Source organism: Neovison vison, chromosome 7 (assembly GCF_020171115.1).
Source record: "Neovison vison isolate M4711 chromosome 7, ASM_NN_V1, whole genome shotgun sequence".
Classification (NCBI taxonomy): domain Eukaryota; kingdom Metazoa; phylum Chordata; class Mammalia; order Carnivora; family Mustelidae; genus Neogale; species Neogale vison.
In genome coordinates, this window is record NC_058097.1 from 161,307,759 (window position 1) to 161,332,623 (window position 24,865).

At 37.3% G+C, this 24,865-nt stretch overlaps 1 protein-coding gene across 4 annotated transcripts in view; it reads right to left on the bottom strand.

The window, feature by feature from the left end:
* BTBD10 (BTB domain containing 10) overlaps nucleotides 1-23,376 on the bottom strand; it is a 73,935-nt gene extending 50,559 nt beyond the window's left edge. Inside the window, exons 1-2 of one of the 4 annotated variants that reach the window (XM_044258873.1) lie at nucleotides 23,275-23,300; nucleotides 4,029-4,186 (exon numbers count right to left, since the gene is read on the bottom strand). In XM_044258873.1, the coding sequence (XP_044114808.1) occupies nucleotides 4,029-4,129 (101 nt within the window). In that variant the 5' untranslated portion in view covers nucleotides 4,130-4,186; nucleotides 23,275-23,300. Of the gene's footprint in view, nucleotides 1-4,028; nucleotides 4,187-22,677; nucleotides 22,875-23,274 lie in introns of those variants that run through there. The other 3 variants (XM_044258872.1, XM_044258875.1, XM_044258874.1) reach the window with 3 other exon arrangements.
* Nucleotides 23,377-24,865: the final 1,489 nt, after the last annotated feature.

Consider the following 24,865-nt stretch of genomic DNA (forward strand, 5'->3'; position numbering starts at 1 on the left):
AGCAAGCTACACACTCCTCTATACAAGTATTAACCATACAACTACTTAGAAAGAAACAAAGTTCAGTAATTTTTTAACTAATTTATTTGTATGCACTCATTTAAGCCATAGGAAACATAGGCATCCTGAAGTCCATCCATGTTGAGATTAACTTCCCTGTCTTTTATATCACAGTGCTATACATAGCAAATCTACATTTAAAATAAAATTCAAAAAAGTACCTTGAAGTTTATTAGATTGAAATGAAACCATAAGGCAAAGCCTCAATGGTAAGCACACATATATAGTAAGTCTTATCATTTATAGAATTCAAGAAATTTATTTTTATCATTGCTAGTAAGGAAAAGTAGAAGAAAAAAAATTTTTTTAAATCTGAAAATGCAGGCAATTCCAAAATGTGAATAGAAAATATAAATTTATATAAGACTTTTTAAAATTACGCACAAAAATTGAACCAATAAAATATGCTTATTTCTTTACTGCTGAAGACTAACTGTCTGTGTCCTTCCAAAATTCATAGACTGAAATGTATTCCCCCAATGTGATGGTATTTAGAAGTGAGGAGGTAATTAGGTCTTGAGGGCAAAGCCCTCATAAACTGGATTAGTACTTGATAAAAAAGACCCCAGAGAGATTCATAGCCCCTTTACTATGTGAAGACACAGCAAGCCCTTACCAGGTATCAAATGTGCCAGCATCTTGAGCTTGGACTCTTGAGCCTCCAGAACCATGAGAAATAAATTTGTTTATAAACCACTCAATCTACGGTACTCTGTTACAGAAGCCTAAACAGACTGAGACATTTGATTTTTATAAATTTAAATCCCCAACACTGTTTGAGGTGGCAATGTGTCCATCTACATTTCTTAGCCTCTAAGACCCAAAGAGGACCATATGACATAATTCTAGCCAATGATTTATAAGCAGATGCCTGCTGGAAATTTCTGAGAAATTTAATTCCCTACTAAAAATGAAACCCCTTTCCCACTGTCCCCTTCTCCCTTCTACCTCATTCTCATCTGGAAGGTAGACATGATGTCTGGAGCTACAGTAAACTATCTTGTGACCATGAGAAAAGAAGAAAATCAGGAATTTTTGATCCCAACAAACTTAAGCCACTAAATCCACATCAGGCATTGCCTATCTGCATACAAATCCACATCAGGCATTGCCTATCTGCCTATCTACATACAAGAAAAATAAATCTCTAACTTAAGCCAGAGTTTTGTCTAGCTTTCTTTTGCTCAAATATCCCTAAAAATATACAAGATTAAAAAAACAAACAAACAAAAAGGATGAGAGTGCATAGAAGCCCAGATGAAACACAACTAGCCATGAGTTAAAAACAACTTGAAGCTAAGATAGGAGTACAGAGGGGTTTATTATACCTGTTTTCTCTATATGTATTTAAAATGTACCATAATAAGTTAATGAAAATGTTAAAAATAAAAAGAATGAGAAACTTGTTTATAAATTTTAGGTTTGCCAGGGTGCCTGGTGGCTCAGTTGGTTAAACGACTGCCTTCAGCTCAAGTCATGATCCTGGAGACCTGGGATCAAGTCCCACACTGGGCTCCCAGCTCCATGGGGAGTCTGCTTCTCCCTCTTACCTTCTCCCCTCTCATGCTCTCGCTCACTCTCTCTCAAATAAATAAATAAAATTTTTGAAAAAGAGATTTAATAAATTTTAGGTTTGCCATTGAGAAACTGGATGGTCTTGGGCAAGTTTATTAACCTCGTTTTGTTTGTTTGTTTGTTTGTTTCCCATTTGTCAATTGGGGAAACTAATACTATTCATAGAGTTCCACATTCAAATCTAATCAAGGTTATCTCCAGAAAGTCCCTGGTAGGAATGTCCATCAATCTACCTAATCATTCAAGGATTATTTCAAGTCTCATTATCACTCAGTTGATACTGACTCCTTCTTTGAACTTCCTTCTAATATTACTACAACTCACTACCACAGTTTGGTGCTCTATTGTCCTCTAATTGTTCCATATATGGATTTTAAGCATTCCATGATGGTACCCTGACAAACTCCTGAATCTCTACTGAACTGAGTGCAGTATCTCAACCATACTTGCTGGTTGTTAGTTTTTAAAACTTCCCAATTATTTTAATATCAACTCAAAGAATGCCATTTTTAAAAAGTCAAATTGCTTATATTTTTAAAGTATCCTCAAAAGTATTCTTATGAACTAGAGGTCTCTAAAAATAAGCTGTTTTCCCTTGGGCAGAATTTCCATGAATGAGGTTAAAATAAGCTCAAAGGGGACACTGGGTGGCTCAGTTGAACGTCTGCTTTCAGCTCAGGTCATGATCCCAGGATTCTGGGATCGATACCCATGAGAGTGAGGGGGGTGGGGGGGTGGGGGGTGGGTCTCTGCTCAGCATGGAGCCTGCTTCTCCCTCTCCCTCCTCCTCCCACTCCCCGTTTGTGCACGCTCTCTCTCTCTCTCTCTCTCTGTGTCAAATAAATAAAATCTTAAAAGAATAATCAGTTCAAAAGATTTCATGGTCTTTCCATCTTTCCATTAAAAACAAATAATGTACTGGGATTTATTTTCTATTTCTCTTTAATATTTTTCATTTAAATAACCAATATTGCTGCAGTCTACCTGAGAAGAGCACCAAAAAGTTACTGATGTTATAGGTATCAAGAAAATAATGTTTTTGAAATGAAACAACAGGAATGAAAAAGTACTAGTAGTTTTTTCCTCACTGATGCATTTACCTTTTATAAAGCAAACAACAGCTTATTTTCACCTTTCTTCTCTTCATATATAATGCAGTACTGTATATTAGCAGAAAAATATTAAGAACTAGGAAGGATAACATAGAATTCACCTGGAAAAATGTATACAACATAGCTGATAAAAATATCCCACACTTAATGAGAAAAAACGAGTATCTCTTTAATCTCAGAGACAAAATAATTATCCATATAATAAGCAGGATAGAGAAGCAGTACTAGAGCACCAGTTGAAGCACACACACATATATACCCATGCCCCCCAAAATGAACAAATAAACCAAAAAACACTCATTATCATTGGTGTGCACTTATAAATTAGTGAGTCAACTTAACTTTTCCACTCCAGACCTCTCCACATTAAAAGTCCACAATAAAGATAGACATCTTGTTAGGAGACTTAAAGAGTACCAGTTACTCATACCTTCTAGTTACAGTATATAGTCAAAGAGTACCTGAGTTACTTCTTCAAACTTACAAGAAGGATTTCAGTATCACAGAATGTTTTTAATTTTTTTAAGAAAACTGGTAACAGTTATCAGTGATTATGATAATTTTACATTCAAGAAAGTCGAATGTTTGATATTATTCTGTAAGTAAATATTTACAAAGCACAAAACTCTATGAAAACATGCTTACATACCTGTAATGTGTGAGGTTTACGAGCTGCCAATTAACACCTTAAAATAGCAAATCATAAAGTATTCTAAATGAGGTATTCCTCATTAAGTCACACAGTACAAAATGAAAGCTTTACATATAATATACAAATGGGCAGAAATTTTTGAGATGAATTTCATTTAATGCATCAAACTTCAAATGAACCAGAAGAGTCATTGCAGAAAGACTGATTTTCCCATTAGAATCGGGATGACAACATAATATGACACAGCCTATAAATTATTATGTATACTCTATACACACAGTGTATTTAGAACACAAAATAAATTCCGATTAGAGAGTTTTAAATACAAAGAAATAACCTGTCTTGCCAGAGCTCATAGTCAAATTAATTACAGCATTTATTCATGGGGTCGACTAAGGAGATTATAACATTATTTAGAAAGAGAAACAAAAATTCAAATAAATACAAATATAAGAAGATTAAAAAGAAATGTTTCTGTGAAAGTTTTTTAAGGAGAAATGCAAACATTATTTTCTGTAAACCAGCCCCCATCCTCTGACAGGACTTGCCACAACCAAATGCAGTTTGATTCTTTATAGAAGTCGATTTTATCAGAGCTTTGATATGTGAAATGCATATTTTCTACCTACCTTGAATGTTTATAAAGTTTACGAGGTCTACTATGCAATTTCCGATCCCAATTCTCTGGATCACTGGAGTTACTGTCATAAGGATGAGGCCGTCCTGCCATCCCACTTCAAGCTTCCTCACACTACTGCTCTGAAAGCACATATGTAGCACCCATAACCTACATAAAAGAGTAGTGTTGACCTTTAAATCTATTCCATGGAGAATAAAAAGTCAAGAATTTTACATACTTTCTGATATTACTGTGACATATTTTTAAAGTGATGAGCAGGATTATAAAATACTAGACATACAGAATGCCACCAATGAGATTAAAATCAACATCAGAAGGCTTTTTAGGTATTTTTCATTTGATTCCTCTATTGAATCCACTACCCCCTACCCCCAACAGTTTAATAGAGTGCTATTTATATTTAGTAAATATCCCTAACTGCCATCTGTGTATCTCATGGTTCCAAACATTAATATCGAACCCAAAAAGGCAAAACAATTCCACAGAATGATTCTTTCAGACAAAATTTCACCTAGAATACATTTAATTACTAAAACTTTTAAGATGCTTAACAAAACATCTAGTAAAACCAAGCAACAAACTGATTTCTTTAATCAAGTTAAAAGACCCTGAATAGAAACTCAAAAAGAATTTAACATCATGTTTCTTTACATCCTTACATGTTTCTTTACATGTAATTACCACAAAAATATGGTATTGATGATTCATATACTTCATGCCTTTCATATGTGAGACTTGTGACAGTTACTTCTAGTATAGTCATAAAATAATAAGAAAGTTAACAGCTTTCAGAATACCTGAACTAAGTATTTTGAAGTATATTTCACTATCCAATTTAATCTTCACAATCACTTTATCATGCCCACAAACAAAAAACAGTCTCAGTCATGTAGTAACTTCGCCAAAGGTCACAATGTTGGTAAATGGCAGGATTATAAAGAACAATGAAAATTTAGAATATAGAATGATGTCTTGTTCTTGAAATATTCTCAGGCTGGAATATTTTGTTTGTAAACAGTAGATCAAATTTGACGTTTAGAGACCGGAAACACCAAAAGAAAAACCAAATGAGGTCAAACAATTAGAACAAAGTTCTATAATTTGGACTAGAGCCCAGGTTTCCTGACACCCACTCCTGTATTCTTTCTATACACTTCTCCAAGATGGATTTGACAGAGGGAAGGGAGGAGGAATTATGCATAAAAGTAAAAAGGAATCCAGAACTGAGTTTCATTAAAAAATTCCCATACAATCTCACAAAAAATGCCAAAGGTAAACTTACTAAAATTGTGAGTACATCTCACAATTAAAGAAGTATTTCCATAAAAAATAAAAGAGGAAATATTTCCACTTTATAGAAACTTTTGCTATTTTATAATTTTTTTCTTCATAGCTAGTTAGTAATTTCTTTCCAAAAGCAATTGAAAATCTTATAATAAGTGAACACTTTAATATAATAAACATGTAAATATATAAGTAATCAATGATCTATCAAAATAATAGAAAAGGGAGTGCCTGGCTGGCTCAATTGGAAGAGCATGAGACTCTTGATCTTGGGGCCAGGAGTTCAAGCCCCACAGTGGGTGTAGAGATTACTTAAATAAACTTTTTTAAAAAATAACAGAAAAGGAGAAGGGGGAGAATTGTACAATGACTAATTAAAATTGCTCAGCAACCCCCACACTGTTTATTTGCTGTATGCTCCTGGAAAAGGAAACACGTTTCTTTAAGGATCACTGTGATTAAAAAATCAGATAGCAGATGAACATAAAAACTATAAAATTATTTTGAAAACAAAAAGTCTCAATCTCTCTTCAGTTTTTAATTATAAAAATTAAAATGTTTCTACTAAAAAAGAAATTCTTTAGACATCCAAGTGGGGGCACCTGGGTGGCTCAGTTGGTTAAGCATCTGCCTTTGGCTCAGGTCATAATTTCAGTTCTGAGATGGAGTCTCACATCAAGCTCCCTGCTCAGTGGCTAGTCTGCTTTTTCCTTTCTCTCTGCCCCTCCCCACCTTGTGTTCTCTCTTTCATAAATAAAATTAAATATAAAAACTCCTTAAAACTTCAATTTGAGATTATATATAGTTATGCATACTGAAGAGATGAAGCAGAAGAGAAGGGTGAGAATGAACAAATCAGAGACAAGGAAAAAAAATCAGAAAAAAGTGGTCACAGAGCAAGTGGGACACAAAAGGCAAAAAAAAAAAATTAATTAAAATTGATAAAAAGGAAAAAGAAAAATGCAGAAAGGCTTAGCTTAGGTGTAGAATGAGATTTAGAACATTTTTTGCCTTATTTATAGAGGTCTTCCAGTAAGCTATTTCAGGAATTAACATTTCTTTACAAGAGCATTTTATCTCCTCCTAACCCTTAACTATAAGACATACCCCCTATGGACACCCAAAGATGTCCACTGAGAGAAGAATGACCTTAAACCATAGAGGAAGTGACTAAAATATACAACCACAAAGAACGTATAAGGTAAATTAAGATCCACATTTTCCAGCATTTTCCAGAGGGTAGCACGTAACTAGCAGAAAGGAAATAACAGTATGTTACTAATCAATCCTATTAATAAGCATGTATTTCACAGCTAGACACAAGAAAGTGAAGAATTTCTGATGAAAACTACCAAAAAGGTCCACTGGAAAATCATAATTACATTTCATTTGTCATTAAAACTTGGGTATCACCATGTGAAAGATTTCTCCCCAATCCTTACTCCCAACAGTCATGGCTACAAACATGCTAAAAACAAGTGAAATTCAAGTTGAGATACCTGGAAAAAATATGCCTGTGTTTGCCTAGATGTGCTCCTGTGTTTTCAAATTTTATCGATACGCTACAGATAAAACTACAAATAGATAAAAGGCAAATGACACACATTATATAATATTTTGAAATGTCTAGTACCTTTTTTTTTGGTGGTTTTACTAAAGCACAGGGACAGGACCTGTGGACAGAAAGAGCTTCTGCTGAAATGTCTAATAATCTACCTTAACCAATCTCTGCATCACAGTTGGTGACATTATATTTTATTTTTTATTTTTTTTAATATTTTATTTATTTGAGAGAGAGAGAGCACAAGCAGGGGGGAGGCATAGAGGGATAGAGAAAAGCAGATTCTCCGCTAACCAGGAAGCTGGACGCGGGACTCAATTCCAGGACTCTGGGATCATGACCTGAGCTAAAAACAGATGCTTAGCCAATTAAGCCACCCAGGCACCTGGTGACATATTTTATTTCATTCATTCAAGAACTTATGGAACACTGAATACAATATAAATTATTTTAAGATGCTAAAGTAGGGGTGCCTGGGTGGCTCAGTGGGTTAAAGCCTCTGCCTTTGGCTCAGGTCATGATCCCAGGGTGCTGGGATTGAGCCCCACATCAGGCTCTCTGCTCAGCAGGGAGCCTGCATCCCACCCCAACCCCGCCTGCCTCTCTGCCTACTTGTGAATTCCGTCTGTCAAATAAATGATAAAATCATAAAAAAAAAAAAATGCTAGAGCAAGTTGTACATTGTTCCTGTGCTCCAAAATTCACCCTAGCAAGGCAAAAAAGCCTCAGCTAAAGCTTCCATATACCACTTACTCCGTGTCTCTCTCCTACCTGCATAGTTGCTACACTCTTACCCCAATTCTTCATGTCCATTAAAGTTTGGGTGTTCTTTAGGATTCCATCATCATTTGCTGGGCCCAGGGAGACACCAGACAAAACCATGAGACCAAACCCTTGACAACATCAACTGTTTTATATACTACCTACACTCTGTTTTCATTATCGCTACCTGAATTCTTCAATAAGCACCCCAAATTCAACAACACCAGGATTTTTCTTGGCCTCCCACATCAGCTAGTGTCATCTCTATTCACTAAGTCAAGAACTCTAAAGTCATTCTTGACTTCTTATTTCCCAACATCAAGTCTACTTCAAAACATTCTTTTGGGTCCTTCTCTCCCCCCTTTTTTTTTCTTTTAAGATTTTATTTACCCATTTGACAGAGAGCACAAGCAGGGGGAGCCGGAGAAGCAGGCTCCCAGCCCAACAGGGAGCGGGATGTGGGGCTCGATCCCAGGATCCCACAGACACTTAACTGACTGAGCCACCCAGGCACCCCTCTCCTTTTTCATTCTAAGGCTGCTGACTTCATTAAAACCTTAACATCTATCAATAAGGCTCCCAGTTGGCCTCTTGATCACTATTCAGTCCATACTTTCTCCACTGTAATCAAAATTCTCGATCTAAAAACATTTAATCCTTCTGTTTCCTGACCTAAACTCCTTATTATAAAAAGTTCCTTTAAAATATGACTCTTAGGGTGCCTGGGTGGCTCAACTGGTTAGGCATCTACCTTGGGGCTCAGGTCACGATCCCAGGGTCCTGGGATCAAGTCCCGTGTCAGGCTCCCTGCTCAGTGGGAAGTCTGCTTCTCCTTCCTCTGCCCCTTCCCCCACTTGTGTGTGTACCTGCACACACACTCTCTCTCTCTCTCTCTCTCTCTCAAATAAATAAATAAATAAATAAATCTATCTTTTAAAAAAATAAGATAAAATAGAACTCTTGGCTCCCCAATGTCTACTTCATATAAGGCAAACTAAAGTTTACTATTATATTGATCTTGTAATCAAAAAAATAATTACTGGACTACTGGAAACAAAGTTCTTAGAAAATGTCACAGTTCATTGCTATTTTTAGGCATGACAGAAATAATCAAAATTCTAAATAATTTAGAAATAATCTGTACAGAGGCTGAAACAACTGGGTGTATTGGCTAGGGACATGCACTCAGGAGACTGCCAAAAATCAGCTAGGAAAAAGGCAATTGATTACTCTTCTTCTCTTGGATATTGCCATCTAAAAAAGGGTGGATGGAGGAATAGAATCTTCAGGACTACAATAAATAAATAAGTGGCCTTTGGGATATTATTTCCAGGTAGTGTTAATTAATGGCAATGAACCACAGAAGGATTTTTTTAAAAGACAGTATATAGAAACTATTTATTGTCTTTACTATGTATCAATGAGCTAAGAAGTTTAATTTTCTCCTATTTAAAGCTTGCAGCAACCTAATATTATAATCCTGTTTCACAGATGAGGAGATTTTTGAGCTAAGATTAGAATACCAGTCTAACAAAAAGCTCATGTTCTTTCCAATGTACCAAGCGAGGTACACGGAAATTCACATATTTGCTCCTATCGCCAGCAGATTTTGTTTTTTCTTAAACTTCAGCCAAATTTGGCTTTGTCCATCCTGTTGAGATCTCACTCTAAATAGTGTTATTATATAAAAACTTCCTTATTAACATAAAATTGTTTTTCACTCTCAAACTTTGCAAACAAAGTAATTCAAGTTTGGTGGTTACTGGAGAGAAAGACCTGATCGGTAAAAGGGAAAACAATGAAAAGAACAAAATCACACAGTGATGCCAGGGCTATGAGCCTAGGACTACCTTTCAGCTGCACAAAAAGGCAAATACACAGAAGATATTTCATCTACATCAAGAAGTGGAGAGGCTGGAGAGAGTGAATACTGCTACATATAATTGTGAAAGAAATAGAAGAGGTAGAAATAACTTTTAAAAGAAAAGTAAACCAAAAAAAAAAAAAAAAAAAAAAAAAAAAAAGAAAAGTAAACCAGAGGGTGAAAAGAAACGTCCCACAAAGGCAGTCAAGTGAAGTGATCACGTGAGCCCCTTGTAGACAACAATGATTTATTATGTGGATAAAATATTTTTAAAACTGGAGTTTAAAAGCACTGGCAAATGTCCCAAAGCACAAAGTAGTGGGGGGAAAAAGCGTATCCTAAAAGGGAACAGAACTGTAAGTTCAGAGGGAAGTTTTTATGCTGAGTGCCCTTCCCAACCCCTATAAATATGGTGAAGGAAACCAGACAGCCATACAGCTCAAAGTAGTAGAGAAAACACCAAAGCTGGAAGTGCAGCTGGAAATTCAAGTCAGACTTATTGGGAATGAAAGACCCACAAAGGTACTGACCCAAAAATCTGAGCATAAGGTGTGCTTAGCTAAATTAATCATGTACCAAAGGGAGAGCCCAAGTAGCCTCTGCAGTAGAGTATAGAGGAATTTACCCTCGAAAACTGCAGGGCATAAGATCTAGGAGTTGGATGCTTTTTAAACTGAGTGCATTCCCCAACCAGACACAGCCCAAGCTGCAGAAAGCTGAAGCCCTTACTGGCTTAGGGTGTCAGGGGCAGGCAGAGGAGCTAGAAATTAAGGGTGAGCTCCAAAATCTGAATATAATCTCAGCCCAAATTTTTGGCTAACCACCAAATCACACAGGTGGGAAAGAACTTTCTTCCACTCACTCCACAAGAGACCAAACTGAAAAACAAGTAGCTGGAAGAAGAACCAAGCACAGGTATTTGTTAGAATACACTGCTTGGGAAAGAATGTTTGCAGATTGAATCCAGGCAAGTTAATGTACCACTAGAACATAAAAAAAATAATGCTCATGACAACATTACAATGCTCTGATCTTAGCCAAAAATTATGAGATGCAAAGAAATAATGAAGTAAAAAGGCAATCAATAGAAAGTGACTCCAAGTAGGTCCAGACTTAGAATTTAGCAAATGATGACTCCAAACCTTATATGTAAACAATTAAGGGAATATATTCAAAGAACTAAAATAAGAAGGTGGTTTTAACCAGTGGCAGACAGGGAATCTCAATAGACAAGTGAAAACTATCAAAAAATGAAAAATTCAGTTCTAGCTGAAAAGAGCAATAACTAAAATGAAAATTTCAATTAGATGGACACAATAGCAGGCAAGGTGAGAAAAAAAGGGGGGGGGCTTGAAAACAGATGAGTAGAAATTATCCAATCCATAGAATACAGAGAAAGACGGGGAAAAAAATGAATGTATCTGTACACATGGGTAGGACAGCATCTAATGATACAACATTTAAGTAACTGGACTTACTACTGATACACTCAACAAAGTGTAATTTCAAAAGTGTTATGGTAAGTTAAAGAAGCCAGACTCAAAGTTTGCATATAGATGATTCCATTTCTATAACATTCTCAGAAAGAAAGGAATATAAAACAGAACATAGTCAAGGAGAGCACAGTTTAATTTGGAGATGGGGGAGGAGGGCAGTTTGATGGAACTGTTCTGTATCTGGATTACGGTGGTGCTGGTGGTGGTAGTTAAGCCACTGTATTCCTTTGTCAAAATTTGTAAGACCTGGGGGCCCCTGCCTTAGTCAGTTAATCATCTGACTCTTGATACCAACTCAGGTCTTGATCTCAAGGCTGTGAGTTTAAAAAAAAAAATTCCTAAGACCTATACACCAGAGAATTTTACTGGATGTAAATTTTTTTAAAAATCTAAAAAAAAAAAAATTATTATTATTGTAGATCCCCCCCATATGATCATTATGCAAACAGTATGTGTTATATCTGACTAAATTTTGTGTAACTAGTTCCATGATATCAAATTTAAATGATTTATGTTTTCATTCAAAATCTATTCATTAAATACTTAGCACCTTTTCAGGCATTTTGCTAACTGCTGAAGATACTCACAGATTTAATAAAACTGCATGAAATTCCCCTTAAAAGTAGGAAATGTTGTCTATCTACAGGGCTTCCTTATCTAATCCCACCAAAAATCTAAGACTTCCAAAGTCAATTCACATTCAGCCCTTCATTTCCCAGAGGTGACCCAGAGACAAAATCTCTGAGGTAACTAACCTTATGTAATTGCTATTTAAATTTTGCTGGCTTCTTGAAGGCATTAATACTTCAAGAAATGTTTCATTTATTTGTTTCATCCCACCTTAAACAGATCAATAAATATTGATAGTCTTTCCATATCTTACCCATTTTCTAATTACCTACATAGCATTGTAAAGAACTAGATGCTGTTTGTAGTACTAAATTCTTAAAACTCACTAAAAGACATGTTTTTTTTATATTCCAAAAACATCTTAAGTTTTGTTTCCTGTGCATACGCCCCCTTTTCCTTTTTTTCTATGACAAAATTTTGCCTTCAAAACGAGAAGCATCTTAAACTGAAATAAATCATCTTGACATAAAATATAGACAAATCTCCAATAAGCTGATGAAGTGTCTAAATCAAAGGAGATTACATTCAACTCCTAAGAACCAGCATCCTTTAAACAAAGTCAGACTCTTAAATGTTTTCGTTTTTCCTCCATGACCCCTTAAACAGAATTTTAAACAATTTTTTCCCCACTCTGGGAGTCTTTTAAAATAAGTTACGTATCTTCTTCATATAACTTTACATTTTGCCCTGTTATTTCCAGAACCTTCTAGTCCTTTGAGATTTTTTGCTTCTCTGCCATCAATTCAATAGGCTAGAAAAGGCCGTAAGTATGATTCAAGTTCTAGAATACATTGCTATCCACAGAACTTTGTGTTATAATGAAAATGTTTTATTTTTGCCCTGTCCAAAAAGTAACCATTAGCCATATGTGGCTACTAAGCACTTAGGACGTACTACAACTGAGGAAATTTTTAATTTTCCATTTTAATTAATCTAAATTTAAAGAGCAGTATGTGGCTAGTTAACTACCATATATGCCAGCAAGTTAGAGGCAGAATATCAGTGCCTGGCACCACCACCACCCTCAAAAAAGTTATTTTCCTCTAAATGTTTCATTTTGAAGACTCTAAAACTTGCCTTGAGACAAAATACTTGCACACACATATACACAAACTAGTTATCTTTGTGTCTAATATTACAGGTAGTATTCAACTTTATTAAAATAAATTTTATTTTCTTATATTCAAAGATCATTAAGGCTTATTTCAAAAACTAAAAGTCGGTTGTACTGGTATATGAATAGACAAACAAACCAAAAGAAGAGAAGAGAAGGTCTAGAAATAGATCCCTAAAACATAAGAAAATTTGATATACGATAAAGAAGTAGCTTCTCGAATCATCTGAGGAAAGGACAGACACTAATAAGTGGTATTGGGACAAATGGATAAATAAACATCTGTGAAAACATAAAACTCAATCCATACCTCACAAATACTTGGATACACTCCAAAAAAATCAGCTATCTAAATGTAAAAATTGAAATCATACAATATTGCAAAAAACAGCAGGAATAATAAACACAACTTAAAGACTTTTTACTATATAAAGAACTCTTTAAAAAGAGAGGGGAAAAAAAAACAGATAGCTCCCCTCTCCAAAATAGAGAAGGATGCACAGGAGACATGGGAAATTCTCAGAAAAATAAAGGCAAATAAGCAGCCTTAAACCTATAAAAATATGTTCAACTCAACTCATAAGAGAAATGCAAGATAACACTTCAAATTTTGACCATATACTCTGTTGGTCAAACTGAAGAAATGGATATTCTCTGCATTCTCATAACTGCTTATGAAAAACAATTCCCCATGGAGAGTAATTATGCGATCTCTAAATTATACAAATGTTTACCAGTCCCACTTCTAAGAATCTCCTGAAGATATAACTATACAAATACTAATCAAATATTCAAAATATATTCACTGTGGCCTTATTTCTAATGGCAAAAGACTAAAAACATCTGAATGTACATCAGCAAAGACTAAACGAATAAAATGTGGTACATCTACACAATGAAATACTATGCATATATAAAAAATAAGGGAGGGGTGCCTAGGTGGCTCTCAGTCCATTAAACAGCTGGCTCTTCATTTCAGGTCAGGTCATGGTCTCAGAGTCATGAAAGCAAGCTCCATCTCCGGCTCCAAGCTGGGCATTGAGTCCATCTAAGATTCTTTCTATCTCTCTCTTCCACTGCCACAGCCCTCCCACCTCACTGGTGCATGCTATCTATTAAATAAATAAATAAATAAATAAATAAAGGAGATCCCCAAGTACAATTGTGGATTAAGATCCAAGATATGTTAGGTGGGGGGAAAAAACGAGTGAAAAAACAGGTAGTACATGGTTTGTTAACTTTTGTGAATAAATTAAATATAAATACACACACACACATAAATATAAATATACATATATTTATTTTTGCAATAAGAATTAGAAGAATAACCAAGACTCTAATAGAAATGGTTACCTACAGGGGCAGGATGGGAATGGGGCGAAAGGAATACAAATATAAGCAAGACTTCTAGGTATTCTTTTTATATAGTTTTGATATTTGAACCACATATTTATATATTCTAAATAAATAACTAAAAAGTCTACTACTACCATGTCCTAAAGTGTACCATTTAATGTTTGTTTTTTTGTAAATAAACAGTAGATGTCCTTATAAATATAATTGCAGATTTAGTAGCAATAAAAAGGATTGCCATGTCACTCAAATTCATTCACCTCTTATTAACTACCTCCACCTAGAATAGTAATGACCAAGACAAAATAGAATCTTGAAAGAAAAAGATGAAGCCATCCTCCTCGGGAAGTTTACCAGACCAATGGTAGATTAAATATGTTTCAGCATTAAGAAAACTCCAGCCAAATATGTAATGAGATTTTTCAAGTAGGGCTGAGGCACAGGGTGTTCTAAATGCACCTAATTCAGGGAACCTTGGATAATAAGTTGGATTTTCATATATATTTCATATATATTATGACTGATATATGCTAATCCACATATCAATCCTATAAGACACAGAGGTGTCTTATTAAAAATTGAGAAATTGGTTTAGGCTTAAAGGGATTATGTTATTTGCCTAATGTCACAGCAAATAAATAAATCAAGACACAGATACACATCTCTGTAGTCAAAATCAGTCTTTTTTACACCATACTATACAGTCTCTCAAATTTAATATGCAACCCATCAAAATGCTATACCCAGAAAATAAAAGTGTTAGTGGTAGCACTTCAAATCCCTACAAGAAAGACAGATATATAGACAGATTCAAGGTTAGATAAATAGATTCTAAAAAAATAACTGCTTATAACTATTTGATAAGATCCTTTCCTTCTTCATGAGTCTCACCCAAATTCCACACTAAAAACTTCACAGTACAACATAAAATCATTAAAAAAAACAACAACAAGGAGAAAATAAGTGAATGATTATCTGACTCTCAGAATAAGGAAGGAATTTCTAAGCCTCAAATCAAAGAAAAACACTATCTGGGGCGCCTGGGTGGCTCAGTGGGTTAAGCCACTGCCTTCGGCTCGGGTCATGATCTCAGGGTCCTGGGATCGAGTCCCGCATCAGGCTCTCTGCTCAGCAGGGAGCCTGCTTTCCTCTCTCTCTCTCTCTGCCTGCCTCTCCATCTACTTGTGATTTCTCTCTGTCAAATAAATAAATAAAATCTTTAAAAAAAAAAAAAAAAGAAAAAGAAAAACACTATCAAGACAAAGACTGCTAGTCTGAGAAACAGGAATGTGCTGCCAGCCAACTTATGCTAACATTCTCAGCAAAGACTGGTGAAAACTTCATTAGAGATCAGAATTAGGACTATACACAGGTTTCAAGAAACATTAAGTGAGACTACATAAAAATTCAAACAAATAAAATATACCATATTTTATTATACCAAACAAATATACCCAAAAAACCATAAGAAGTTTTATGATACAAAACAAAGAATTAAAATCTTAAATACATAGGAATATTTATATATCCATATTAAAATACCACAACACTATGGGCAAAGTTCATAAACTAGCAATTTACAAAAAGAAAATAGTGAGTCAAAAAAGGGGAACAGCAGAAATAGTCAACCTCAGTAGTAATACAAGAAACCGAAGTTAAATCTGAGATGTTTAACCTATCAAATGGTCAAAGATTTGTTGGTTGGTTTTAATAACAAGCAGTGATGGCTGAAGTACAGAGAAAATGGCTATTCAAGTTTGTGGGAACATAAATTATAAAACTTGCAGGCTATTATACACTTTGGCACAAGAATCCCTACTTTTAACTTTATCCTAACAAATACGTTCATCAAAGCATTTATGATGATAGAAGGGGAGGGGAAAGAGGAGGAAAGAAATGTTAGTTTTTAAGTCTACGTATCTGTTATATCATTCAAATTGTATTTTAATTTCTCAAAAGAAAAATTTGAAGTCACTACATACAGAATGATCCCAACTGCAGGGGCAGGGGAGGGAGGGGGTGGAAGCAATTATCACTGTGCCATGGGATTACAGTGCCATTTTCTTCCTTGCTCTTTGCTAAATGTCCCAAATTGCATGCAATGCATTATACTTTAATAGTAAAAAAGAAATTACTCCAAAAATAAACTTTTAGAAGTAATTTTCAAAGTACTCTTACAATTTCAAAACCAACAAGTGTTTAAGACTGCTGTTAAACAGTATCACTCACTGATGAATGATAAATGAAAGTAATGATGAAAGATGTCACACCACTTTTCTTCTAAAATATGACACTTTCTCCCTTAATGTTTTGAGTTCAACTAACTTAACAGTTGTATATATATACACGTGTATATAAATAATGTATATATACTGTCATACCAGTATTAGATATATACTATGTAAACAGACAAAAATGGAAATGAAAAAGGGATTATTTTAAATATATATAAATTATAATATATATAAATGAAAGTTCTACTTGGTCCTTCAGAAAAAATAAGTTCTCCATACATTCCCAGAAGTACATAACCACCCAGAATCAGGAGACTTGCAGATCTGAATACTCGTCTCAGCTTCCCCACTACCAGCCAGTAACTTCTATAAAAATCAGGTAAGAGGGGGGCGCCTGGGTGGCTCAGTGGGTTAAAGCTGCTGCCTTCGGCTCAGGTCGTGATCCCAGGGTTCTGGGATCGAGCCCCACATCGGGCTCTCTGCTCACCAGGAAGCCTGCTTCTTCCTCTCTCTCTGCCTACCTCTCTGCCTACTTGTGATCTCTGCCTGTCAAATAAATAAATAAAATCTTTAAAAAAAAAAAAATCGGGGCGCCTGGGTGGCTCAGTGGGTTAAAGCCTCTGCCTTCGGCTCAGGTCATGATCCCAGGGTCCTGGGATCGAGCCCCACATCGGGCTGTCTGCTCCGCGGAGAGCCTGCTTCCTCCTCTCTCTCTCTCTGCCTGCCTCTCTGCCTACTTGTGATCTCTGTCTAGCAAATAAATAAATAAAATCTTAAAAAAAAAAAAAATCAGGTAAGAGGGTTTAATCTGCCCTTCCAAAAATTAGAGTATTAATGATTTAAAGTACTTTCAGTATTATGGTTTTATAATTCCACTACTTTCTAATAATTCAACATTCTTTCTCAAAAGAGAAACTCAGGCATTGTGGAATACTCAGTAAGAAGAAAACAATACTGCCCCATAGCTACCATTTTTACAGAACTTCTTTAAGAAAACTCTAACAAATGAGGAACCAAAAGGACAGAGCAGATTGTGTTGTTTGCTCTCTAGATGTGAGAAAAATCAAATTTAATCTTGCATCGCATAAAGCACACTGTCCTGAATGAAATAATTACCTTTGAAATAACACAGCATTATATGCAAGACCATTCAAGAAAATTATAAAAATACTTTGTTGCACAATTTTGCACCTGAGATCTCAGTTTCATATTCTGAAGGTATCTGAACTTTAAAGCTTATTTGTAAGGAGATATTTAACGTAGTCTATAAACACTAAACATAGGATAATTATCTCACCTGCTATAGCAATACCAGTCAAAGAAATAAAAGGGAAACAATCCAAATTAATAAAAATAATTTTATATTTAGAAGCAAATAACAGCATCCCAATAGATGATTTTTTAAATGGAAAACCATCTCTCCAATGTATTCTCTCTTCCCTTTTTGCTGCTATTCTACCTGGCATTCAAATTACATAGAATACCAGCTATCAGTCAATGGATGCCAACATGAAAAGCAAGAAAAAGAGCTTTCTATTGTTCAATGTTGACGAGAATAAAGAAAAAACAAAAACATTTTAATTCCTAGTGGAAGTCATATGGCAAGGCTGTAAATAACCATTTGAACTTGTTTCCCTGCAAAAGAGATAGCTGGATATAAATTTACCTGATGGATGTGTTTCAAGATCATAGGCTATTTTCTGAGCATAAACACAGAACAAAGTGCTAAGAAGTGATACTCACTTTACTATTTACATAGCATTTTTACATGTTTTATTTTATTTTATTCTCAAATTCATTTTTCATTCTCTCTCCATTTTTTATGTAAGGAAACAAAGGCTCATAAAGGTGAAGTAACCTCATAGAGCTTACTAACATTTGGCTTTAAATCCAGATCTAAATGATCCCAAATAAAGTATTACAAGCTGGTAAGTGTGTTTACAATTTAAAATGACCTCAGAAAAGTATTATTCATACTTTCTAATCAAGTACTTCAATCAGTGATTCACTATGAGACTCTCATTCCCAGCCAAATACTAAATGTTAATCTCAATTTGCAACCAAAAATATTAATAGATAATTCATTTCAATTATAAAGACAAAAATAAGTACCAAGTGCCAGATATTTTACATTTTCAAACAGAAAAATATAAACTAGGAATTAAGGGCAAAGAAAGATGCTTTCATTAGCAAAGATATCTTTCAGCATCTTAGTGATTTTTAGCAATCTACTATGACATAAGGTCATGTATTTCACATAAAATCTTTCTATGATCAAGTTCATACTGTTTCAAGTGCTCAGCTCACTGTATTACCATCACCTATTTGACATTTACTAACCTCTAATTCTCTCCCAGGTTCTCGGAATTCTGATTGCCTTCTGTCTCTGTGCTCTAGACTACTACCTGCTTAGCAAGGAAATGTTTCAAGTATGTCAAAGTAAACCAGAGAAAGCCATGGGAAAATGCAACATTAGCTTGAACCCTAACAAACATTCTATCCAAAGGGAGAAAAAAAAATTCTTAAATAGTTCTTCCTCCATTAGTGAACACCTATAAACCACCTCTTCCTCCCTCACTGTGGGTTCATAACCAACAAAGAAACAAAATTGAGGAGTCAGACAGATAAAGATAAAAATACAGCTAAAACCAGTGGCCAAGAAAGCTTCCCTTATTTCAAACGTAAATTAAACTTACTTAGATTTGTAGATAGATATACCATTTCCTTTTCCCTAATAGGGCCCAGCCTGCTCAGATAAGTCTACCATACAGATATAAAGAGAATGTATATCCTAAGAACTGGGAGTTCCAAAAACAGAACCAGAAGGCACTGAGCAAAAACACTGAATCCCTTCTCCTCGTTTCACCTAATGCTTTCTTGGGAAGGCATTTCAGGGGGTTTAAAAAGAAAAAAAAAAAAAAAAAAAAAAGCGGGGCGGGGGGAGCTACTTCAAAGAGTTACTTACAGGTCATGGTAGAAGCGGGATGGTAGGGGAGAATGTTGCCCCCTTCAACAAACAATCGCCACAAGTACACAACAGATTTTTCAAAAATGTTTTTAAAACTTTCAAAAAGCAACACCTCACAAACATAATACATATCTCCTGTTTCACTTCTTATACTAGAGAGAGGTGGAGAGACTGGATGAAGAGATTAATAGACTAGTTGAACCTGAGAAGACCGGGTTAAAAGGAAGAAAACCAAGTTTGCAAACTACGGAAGAGGTCCTCATGAAAAACCAATATTCTCTGTAGTCCTTGTATGAGTTACAGTAAATTTAGCTGTAAAAGGCAGAGCTTTGTAAAACTGCACAGTAGATGAAAGGGTACTTCACCATTTCATCTTCCTTTTCAAAACTCTCTCCCTCACCTAGACTCCTCTCTCACCCTCGTCCCCTCCAAAGACTCCCCACCTTGCCTTCAATATGCCTAAGGTCCACTTCTTTCTAGGTCTGACCTCTAAACTTCCATTCCCCTCAGTCCAACTAAATATGAATCAGATTATGTGATTAAAGTATTTCCCACTAATGGGTAAATGTGCCTTAATCCACGGGGTTCAACTCTACAAATATCACTAAGCTCTACTATGTGTAATGCACTGTGTTTAGTCAAAGTAACTATTCTTAAAAGAAAAACTAACCACTGGGTTCAATTTTACAAATATCACTAAACTACTATGTGTATGCACAACTAGTTATATTAAGTTTTTAACGTACAACGTAAAGAGAAGGATCATGACTGCCTGCTTCACATTACACTACCCCAACCTATTTCTTTCTATCCCTATACATCCTCCCCTCACCCCATCTGCCAGGAACAGAACCCAAGAAATTAATATTGCTTCCAGTAAGAGTCAATGACCGGGAAGACAATGTGCCATGGCAGAGCAACCAATAAACATTCAAAACTACAGATTAGTTATAGAGGGTCTCCTGAATTTAATTTCATGTGTTAATTACAAGTACAGTAAGAGGCCTCTCGGTGAATCAATTTCCTTACAAGATACCTGTAAATTAGCTTTGTTCAGAACCTTTAGTTATTAAGCCATAAATACTGAGAAATTTCTTTGGTTGTTTCCATGGTTAAAACAAAAAAGTACCAATCCCATTTGCTATACTGGACTTCAAGGCTATTAAATTCGGCTATTAAAATTTTTTTTGATTTTGTGTATTATTTTTTTCAGTGTTCCAAAATTCATTGTTTATGCACCACACCCCAGTGCTCCATGCAATACGTGCACCCCATAATACCCACCCAGGCTCGCAATCCCCTACTCTCCTCCCCACCAAAACCCTCTGTTTCTCGGAGTCCACAGTCTCTCATGGTTTGTCTCCTCCTCCGATTTCTGTTTTGAATTTGACATTTTTCTCAAATCCTCCTAGGTCGGAAATTCCAAACTAATTGATATATTTGTTTTAAATCTTCTTTTTTCTCCCAGTTGTAAAATTTATTCATTCTGACCTAAAACAGAGGTCCAAAACTGGAAAGCAGGATACCACTACTGACAAGCTTGGGTTTGGTTAGGCCACATTAGGTTATTTTTAATTGTTTTAAGCAGTTGTCAATATTTTTAACAATGAAGAGACTGCAAGTAAAAATCTAGATTTCCTGTGTTCTATTAAAAAGGCTGAAAATTGGGCCCACATTCACATATGGCACTAATCAGGTGGACCTGTTAACTGAATGTCCCTCTAAGATGAGGCATAAGCTCCCTACTTTCAGTTCACTCATTCTCATCTGCCTAGTACCTGCAGGCATGTGAGTTTGCTATTCTTAACATACTCCTATGGAAGGTGCACATTTCCCAGCTCACTCTCACATTTCACCAAGTCACCTAAACATAAAAAACCACAAAGCAGATCTTGCCGGTTTGCAACTTAATAGTTAATAAAAATTTTTCACAAGGCTTAGAAGAAAGGTAAGAAAGATAAAAATTCAGACGGGTAAAGGGTGACATAAAGGTAAAAAACCCATCTGAAAGCTTTTCTGGGAGGGAAAAAAAAGGTGAAAAAACTCAAAAACACAGAGACAATAAAAACTTTCCTGATTGAGCACTATGTTAACTAACTCCATGATTCCTTACCATGGAGCTCCATGCTTCAGATCCTCCCCTTAACTTTCTCTTTATACATAACAATAGCAGATAGGTCATAAAATCTGAGAAATTTGGGGATATTTATAAAACACATTTACACCTTTGGAAATAATTCTCATGCACTTTTGAAGTCTTCATCAACATCAAATTCTTTCCCAAGTATTTTCTACGGCTTTCCACTTTACATTCGTGACAACTACAGTCCTCATTTTCAAGGCTTGGACTTCAGTCCTGGACGGTTTCTCCAGCACAGAAACTTTTTTTGGCCCTTAAGGTTGCATTACTCATTAGACCTCTTATTCCAATCTCTACAGTCTATTTCATTCAAAATTTACCCTTAACCCCCTCTCTAAAAATTCTTGATCATATCTGTGTGGGGGGAGAAGGGGGATGCCTAATTGCCCCCCAAAATCAATATACTGGGCTGCTTCACTGGGATTTAAATAAAAAGCATGAAAACGCTTGAAGATTAAGAAATTTTAAAAATAATTTTTATATGCTAAGTGCCCAAAGAGACAAGTGAGGCTCTAGCTTTGGCAAGTGTGAACTTTTCATCACGGACTCTAAATACTGACAACTACTGTACAAGACCTAGGAGACCCAGGGATGGTCTCCTTGACCCCACACGAGCAAATTACCAAATGAGGTCTCCTCTCCCTGCACCCCGTTCACAAGGAAAAAGCGTGTTAGGGGACTTGCATCTGAAGAAGAAAAACATGGGCAGCTTTTCTGTGCAGTGTTTGGGAAAACAAAGCTTTACCATACGCGATACTGTTAAAGCATAAAACCACGCAGCACATTACAGGAGTCTCACTCCTCTTCACCCAAAGGGGAGAATACCTGCTACTCTATCCCCTATTGTGATGCGCCCTCCTGAGGAGGTCGCTACGCTAGCCCAGCGGTGACAGGAAAAGGGGCGGGGCACGGGGCAGCTCAGCCCTGGGAAGGAGGGATGAGGAGGGTATCGCCTTTATCCCCGGAGAAAGGCCTTGGGACTCCCAACCCAAAAACAGCACCCCGAAAACCCAAGTCCCATCCTTGCCACTCCGAACCGGTTGCCAGCTGCCGGAGCCCAGAACCCCACCCACAGTCTCCTAGCAGGGTCTGGGACGCCCAGACCACCGCCACAGCAGCCGGGCGCTCAAGCCCAGATTCGCCCTCCGCCCCCTTCCTCCTTTGCCCAGCCAAGCCCAGCCTCCGGCGCCGCCCCCACCGAGTTCCCCAGCTGAGCCCAGTCACCCTCGAACCTGCAGTCCCTCTTGTGTGTCCACGGAGGGCCCAGGCAAAGGCGGGGGTCAGGGACACCCCCGCTTCCTCCTCAACTGGATCGCTCCGGAGGTGTCTGTGGCGGCGGCCACTCAGGCGGCTGCGGCTAGCAGAGCCGCCCGGGCAGGTTACAGGCCGGCTTTTAAGCCTCTTCTCGCGAGAACCCTGAATCCGAGGAGGCGAGGCTAGTCGTGTTCTCGCGAGAATAGCAGCTCAACGCCCGGGGGTGGGCGGGGCGCGGAGGGTGTAGGCAATTGAGGGAGCGGCAGGTTGGGTTGGGCTTTTTGCCTGGGGGCTGGGGTCGCTGAGTGCTGGGCGCCTATCCTCACGGACGTTAGTCTGGGGTTAGAAGGAGATCCTCAAATCTGAGTGGCTGCGAACAGAGTTACCCCCAAACCTCTGAGTCCCACGTTTTTCCTTCGACTTCCTGTCACCGTTAGAAAAAAACGGACAGCGTTTCCAGCCCAGAGTTATAGAGAAATAGTTCTGGGACCCGGTGTGCCCAGGGAAATCGTTTCTCTCCATGGAGCAAACTCCGACACCGCCCCTGCGGGCTCAGCGGGCGGGTATTAACCCACCTGGGTCCGTGAAAGGCGGTCGTGCGGACGCCCGGTGTCCGCGGCTGTTTGTTTTTAAAAGCTGGCTTGGCGGGAACCGGGCTGCCAGCTGCAACTGCAGCAGCTGGACCGCCCAGCCCACGTCGAGAGGAACGCGGGTCGCATATTTTGCTCCTGGGGCCAGAGGGTCGCCGGTTCCCGGAGTTTCAGTCAAACAACTTCACGGAGCCTACGGTGTGTCAAACGCCGGACGATCCGTAGGGCTTGGGGCGGGGCGGGGGGAGAGGCGGGGAGTAAGAGAGGCGGTCTGCGCTCCCCGAGCTCACACCGCGTGGGCGAGAGGAGCCGGAAGATGCGAACCCACTCTGCGGGGATAAAAACCGGGTCGCTCGCCGTGAGCTGCGGGAGCTGAGAGCCAGCTCTGCCTGCCGTGTTGAGGAAAGACGCCACCGGGGAGAAGGAGGAGTAAGAGTTCCCCAGTTTTGAGAAGAGTAGGAGGGGCGTTGCCAGCAGAGGACGCAAAAGAGGAAGAGGATGGCTTTGAGTAATTTGGTATGAAAACAGATCTTGCGGAAAGAACTTTGTCGAAGAGCTTGTAGTCGTTGTTTATTTCGGAAGAGAAAAAGTTCTCAGTCTCCCACCTGTGAAGTGTTTTCCCAAACCCAGGTTTATGCTAAGGAGATGAGTTTTGCTGCACGATACAGGATAGTGACTATCCTCGTCTAAGTACAGTCACGTATCAGAGACGCGAGGGAAACAGGTTATTATCCCAGTATGCCAAATTACTATTGACAACATCCTGCTACCTCGGAAATTCCCAATAATCTGAGGATTTCTAAGAAGAGGGATCTAACAATTTTTGTTATACAATGACTCCCAGGGAGAAAGGTTAGAAAAATCCTCGGGCAACAAAACAAAAGCTTCACCAGTTTTGATTTATTGTCAAAATTTTCTTCTGTAAGCTAAAAATCAAAGGAAGTGATTCGATAGTCCAAGTTAGGTTTAGAGAGGTCTGTCAAACAGGAATCCTTTCCCTATATTAAAAGAGAAGCTATAATTTCCTACAGAAAGACTGGTGTTGTATAGAGCTCCCACCAATCTCCCTTTAGACACATTATTTTCATATGTATTATATATATTTATATATACAATAGTTTAATTTGACTCACTCTATCCTCCCTACAAGTAATTAGGAAAACAAAAAGTAGCTGTAACCTTGCTGTGGACCAATCAGGTGTTCTGCTTAGCATAATTCACAAGTTCTAGTCCAAGTTCCAGAAAATCTCCAGGAAACATTGGAAGAATCACGTCAGCAAAGATTTTGGATGAATATGGAAACTTTGCTCCATACTGGAATCCAAACATTTACCTTGCTTTAAGAGGCCTATAGCTATTTCATTCTGTTATTCGAAGGAAGGAAAGACTGAAGGAATGGAGGGAAGGAGGGAAGAAGCAAGGAAGTATAAAAATCTAAGGAAGCTATCACTATCATTTGCTTAAAAAAAGTTAACCTATCAAATATTACTTTGGGGAGCATTGGTAACATCTATATGTCTAATAGGTAATGCCATTAATTCAGATCATCACAGACTGCACAATCATTTGTGTTAGC